The 5,770-nt window shown below is 35.9% G+C and overlaps 1 protein-coding gene across 5 annotated transcripts in view; it reads right to left on the bottom strand.

Annotated features, from left to right (window-relative positions):
• Positions 1-2,938: 2,938 nt before the first annotated feature.
• Positions 2,939-5,770, bottom strand: part of LOC132111323 (serine/threonine-protein kinase MRCK alpha-like) — a 61,485-nt gene continuing 58,653 nt past the window's right edge. For all 5 annotated transcript variants that reach the window (XM_059518519.1, XM_059518520.1, XM_059518521.1 and 2 more), the window contains one exon: positions 2,939-4,528. In XM_059518519.1, coding sequence (XP_059374502.1) covers positions 4,436-4,528 — 93 coding nt within the window. In that variant the 3' untranslated portion in view covers positions 2,939-4,435. The remainder of the gene's footprint in view (positions 4,529-5,770) is intronic.

Below are 5,770 nucleotides of genomic sequence, written 5' to 3'. Positions count from 1 at the left end.
TGAATGCACTATAAGTCGCTTTGGACAAAAGCGTCTACTAAATGCATAAATTTAAAATTAGTGGCGCACCTGAGTAACAAGAGATGCTTTCTTTGACACGGTGAAGTTCTGCTGGATGAAGTTTACTGCATGCGTTAAAGCAGCATCAGGATGGGCCGCAGCTGTCCGATGGGAGATTTTCCCCATTACATCCATCACATAACCCAGTTTAAAGAGTTATTAGATCACTGACACTTTAAGACTGATGACTGTCCCATTAGAGATCAGGTTTCAAAACCTGTAAAGCTGAAGGATGGTTCAAAGAGAGGGAGGATCAGCGGTTCTGTGCCTCTGGCAAGCTGTATTTCGTTTCTGGTGGTAGTTTGGTTGAGAAGGCATGGATGAATGATGTACCAGAATCCTCACCAACACCTGAGTGATTTTGTTCGGCCGCTTGATGGCTGCCTACCTCATCACATCTGATCGCTCTGACCTGCAGTTCCTTTCCACACTCGTGTCGCAGTACACAATTAAAATGGGTTGCAAATGTTGACTTTCAGAACATCTTACACATTGATGCTTTTCCGCCCATGTGTACAGAAGTCTTATGCTTTGTAAATGGTGCTTCTTATGTTGCTTGATGACATTTCTACATGGACTCTACTGTGGCCAAAGCTCATGCACAAACACCTAGCATGCAAAATTTTCACGATGAATCGTGCTCTGTTTTACGACCTGCTTGAGTTGAGTGTATTTGTTTATGTGTTGGATGAGATTGGTACTCAGTGCCTCAACATGTGACTTTGGAACTGGGCTTTGTAAAAGCTGTTTTTCTGATCACTATTATTGCTTCTGCTGTACCTTTGCCTTCGGTTTCCCAAGTACACTTGATTTTCATGCTTGATTCTTCTGTCCACTTTAGTAAGGAGGAACAATATAGCACTTTAAACGTGGCTATCTGTTGAATGTGTAGATATTATATCCAGTCATAGATTTCAAATAAAGCTTTTGTAAAAAGTGTTTTATAGTTCCCAATTTTATTGAAATAGTCCTTTCCATGTGAAAAGTGGTGTTCAAACCAATACAAATAACAGTATTCCACCTTAAACACACTTGTGAAAGAAGAAAAGGTCTCCAATGCAGTATGGGGTAATTCATGTTCACTTCCCAACCATTCACGCCACACAGGTCAATAAAATACAATAAAAATAAAACAGAACAATCCAGCCGCACAGTCCTTAAAACAAGTGATTACACCTATGACATGCAAATCTGTACACAGTCTTACAAAAATTAAAATCAAGAAGATATATGATATGAAGTAGCAATTCACCAAGGCAAACAAAATCCACATGTGAAATGCAAGTGTGAATGTGTCTTTACAACAATCTCCAGTCATCATCTCTCATTCTACCTACACTAACCAGTTTACACTGATCAAAGAAAACTAAGGCACCTCCCGCTCTAATATTGATCTATTCATTACCAAGTAACAGTTCTAAAGATCAAACAACCAAAAGATCTGGACGTCTGTCATTTCTACCATCTCCATTCCTCCATGCAAACATATAATCATTGGTTCTGACATACCTGAGAACATTTCATTTTAATACCATAACCCTGGCAAATTGATTCTAACCCGTTACAGCCTTATTAGGAAAAATAAACATGATCCTGTAATAGAGCAAATGCATAACTAAGGTCCCAGGGGAAAACTGAGCTCTTGATTTGAAAACAATGTGCCGAGTTCACTCCACAGTGAAGGTTTCAATAGTGCTTGCATATAATGGAACATACTGAATGCTGGCAACACTAGAATGAATAAAACCACAGGTACATATGCACAAACTTTCATTAATTCTGTCCTTGGGTGTGCTTCAACACTGAAAGGTCATTCATTTTTTCAGCATACTTTAAAAGAATAGTTCACTCAAAAATAAAAAACTTCTTCCATCATTCTAAAACCATTTACTCTTTTTATATATATATATATAATTATATTGAGTAACAATGTTTTTAATTTCAGCAATTTTAATTTCACATAATATTTATAAAAATTGCATGACAAAAATTGTAGTCAGTAATGTAATCCAATACATTACACATTTTAGATAATATAATCAGACAATTTTTAGATTTCTTTGAGCCTAACTATACAAGACAAAGTAAACCATAAAGGTTTGCAACAACAAAAGGAAAGCAAATGATGTACGTTTAGATTTTTGAGTGAGCTATTCCTAAAAACAACCTGGAATATTTGGTAATTCTGAACAGCGTCTCATCTGCAGATCGTGTTTTAAAGAAATGAGAAATCCATTTCTCAGTTTAACAAATCTGACATATGCTTTGCAAAAGCGAGCAGCAGTGCATGTGAATAATTCATAAACGCCCATTAGTGTATGAAATTGGACAGAAGGACAGCTGAAAAATGTGCATCGATGAGGTTCTGATGGAGTCGTAATGGCTTGGCTTTCTAATCCGAGGTATTTTAAGGGTCAGGGATGTTTGATAGTCTGACCCTGCACGTTTAAAACATCACTACAGCAACTTTACTGTATCCCCTCGATGAATCTGTATTTATATCAATTGACCCAATCTCCAGCTGGTCCTTGAGGTCCCTGTTGAGCTGCGGGAAGTGTTCGAGGAAGAGGCAACAGCTACATGCACTAGTGAGTTTGAAAATAAAATCACTGAAAATAAAAGCAAAATACTAAAAGAATAATAATTTACAATAATAATTAAAGAAAAAACCTCTTTGGAAACAGCATTATTGCTTCGGTAACAGAACCATGAAGCACAGATGTAGGCAAGAGTAACACGAACAAGGCTGCAGTCAATCTCCGTTACATTCAGCACAACAGCTTATTTATGATCACGTGACTACGTGTTTGGAGTGTGAGTTTAATATATACACTAATATTTCTCTAAACGCTAGATCTTGTACACAATGCACCAACATTCACGAAACACAAGGAGATTGCATTTATTCTTAGAAAACATTCTTATAACAGTTGTTTGTTAAATGTTAAATATTGTTTGATGATTAAACATTCCATTCAGTGATGCACTAAATTCACAAACAATTTCACTGCTTCCCCTCGTAAATTTAATATTCAATGCTAGTTTACACAAGAATGTTTTTTTTTTTTTTTTTTTTACAAACAACTTCACTTTTGCCTTCCGTCTCTCACATTCAGAGCAACAATTTCACGCAATAATTAGTTCAAACTATTTTATCTTGTATATACTGCATTCAAACGATAATTTACATGATGATTTATGAAAAAATTCAGTGTGGAAACCTTTTGGCGAAATTTAATGGCTACCATATAAATCTTGCATTTAATGCGACAATTTAAGCAAGAATGTTTTTACAAAATGTAACAAATCAACAATTATTCTTGAACAATTATTCTTGCTTACAGTTCAAGAACATATACGATTTTATGAATGTGAATGTTTAATGCAACAATTTACGCATGAATGTTTTTATGAATGATTTCATTGCAAGCTTGTAAACATCATATTCAATGGAAAATTGCACATAAAAATGTCTCTCCTTGTGTTTCATTAATGAGGCTCAATACCTCTTTTTTTTTTTTGTAGTGTTCCCTCGCAAATCTTTTCAATTTCAACGGAATTACGAAAAACTAGCATATCTTGACAAAATAATGCTTAAATTGACATCAAATGACTTCATAATACACTAGAGCCTTGACCCGGAAAATAAAATGGAAAGGAGACTCTCTCAAAGCCAAGTCACACTTATTTAACAACAGAATAGTGTTATGATTTCATTATATATTATACTCTACTTAAACTCTATTTACATTACTGAACCTTAGAATCTATTCTTGAACTCTGACCTCTGACTGTGAAGGTCGGCATGGCACTGGAGGGTAGAGGCGGAGTTATACAGTAGTGCCGCTCTATCGATTGGGGCTAACTCAATTGAAGTCTTCATGTTTTATCACATGGAATGGAATGCCAAGAACAGTTTTCCATGATCCTCAATGAATGTTTTCATGATCTTTAGTGTTATGCATTTCAAGTTACATTCCCCCGGTCCATTAAGACTTTTGAATGGATATTTTTTCTTGTGTTAGATGAGGCACACTTGTCAACAAACACTGATAAATTCACGTTAAAGCTCTGTGTTTGTCATTTTCGACCGTGTCCACACTGGTGGCGGTAGGTGATAAGCTACACTCAGTGGTCTGTTCCCCCATCTATTACAGGAACAGTTGTAGTGGTTCCACTCAAAGGGGATGTAAGGTGCACGGTAATGTGTGTGTGTACAACAATCACACGTGTAATGCATATGCACACTAATACACGCAAACACACACACCTGGGCCCAGCAGCGTGTTTAGGAATATGACGTATAAGGAGTCAGCTCTCGGTTTCTCTCGGGGGCCACACAGGACGTCAGAAGGATGTGGGATAGGGGCCAAGCTCATGTCTCCCAGCCCTGGTGCTCACTGGGGCTCGGTGGGCTGCTCAGATTGGAGCTGTTGGAGGCCGTGGAGTGACGTGGTGAATCTGAATCCTGAAAGCAGAAGACGAGGGAAAAGTTAGTGATAAAACTTTGTTTTTCTTTCTGTATGTGTTATTTTGTATTTTTTGTCCTTTTCTTTCCTATTTTGATCAAACATCACACTCTTCTCAGGCCAAAACTATTCAATGATTTATGTTTTGTTTTTTATACTTTTATTTAGTAAGGGTGCATGAAAATGACTGAAAGGGGGAGTTCAATTTCACAATGTTACAAAAAATATATTTATTTCGAATAAATGCAGTTTTTTTTTTTCAGAATTTTGAAAAAATGCATCACTGTTTCCACAAAAATATTAAGTGGCACAACTGGTTTCAACATTAATAAGAAGTAGGGATGTAACGATTAACCGCGAGCTGGTTAAAATATGTGACGATTCAAATCAGTTGAGAAGCTAAACAAATCACGATTCATTCAGGGTTAGGAGTTCATCCGAATGTATGTCTGGGGGAACTTACTGTATTTAGAAAAGTTTAGATGTTTTTTTTTTTCCTTTTCATCTTGCCTCTGTATATTGCATATTAAAGTTCATAAGTGCAGCGCTGCTTTGTTTACAGCCAAAACCAAGGAAACGCTTTAAGCTCAACCTGCTGGCAGAGAGTGGATCTGCGTCTCGTTCAGCTCGTCTGCTGTTTCTGTTTCACGCAGATATGTTTTATGTATAGTTTCACAAAACTGAAGTCAAACCATTCTGTTTTTGCTTCAAATTTCGAAAGTATACAACCTAATTTAGATTAAAAGCTGCTCAGATTGCATGTATGCAGCATCTTTGTTTGGATCATGATTAAAATGCAGTGGTTGCTTCTAATTTTAAATGGAAAGATCACCAATCCTTATTTTGTTTATATGAAGAGATTTATTTTTATGTGTGTTACTTATTTGATTTGGGGCTAGTTCTAATATTTCAATTTAGTTTTGTTATTTACATATGCATTATATTAGCGACTTACAAATGAGGAAATAGAAGCAATCAAAACCAACAAAAGAGGAATAATATGCAAGTGCTATATTAGTATATTATATTGTTATATTTCAGTTTCACAAAGAAATGTGCTGCATTTTTTCCAAGCAATAATAAAGGGATCCTGTGACGACATTTAATTCATAATTCAGAAATGTATGTAAAAAGAAAAAAATCTGAATTGAATCGTAAAGTCAAAATCATGAGTTGAGTGAATTGTTACATCCCTAAAAAGAAGAAATGTATAAGAACTGTATAATAAGAAATGCGTTTTG

The sequence above is a fragment of the Carassius carassius genome, chromosome 31 (genome assembly GCF_963082965.1).
Source record: "Carassius carassius chromosome 31, fCarCar2.1, whole genome shotgun sequence".
NCBI lineage: Eukaryota > Metazoa > Chordata > Actinopteri > Cypriniformes > Cyprinidae > Carassius > Carassius carassius.
This window is presented reverse-complemented; position numbering and strand designations above follow the sequence as displayed.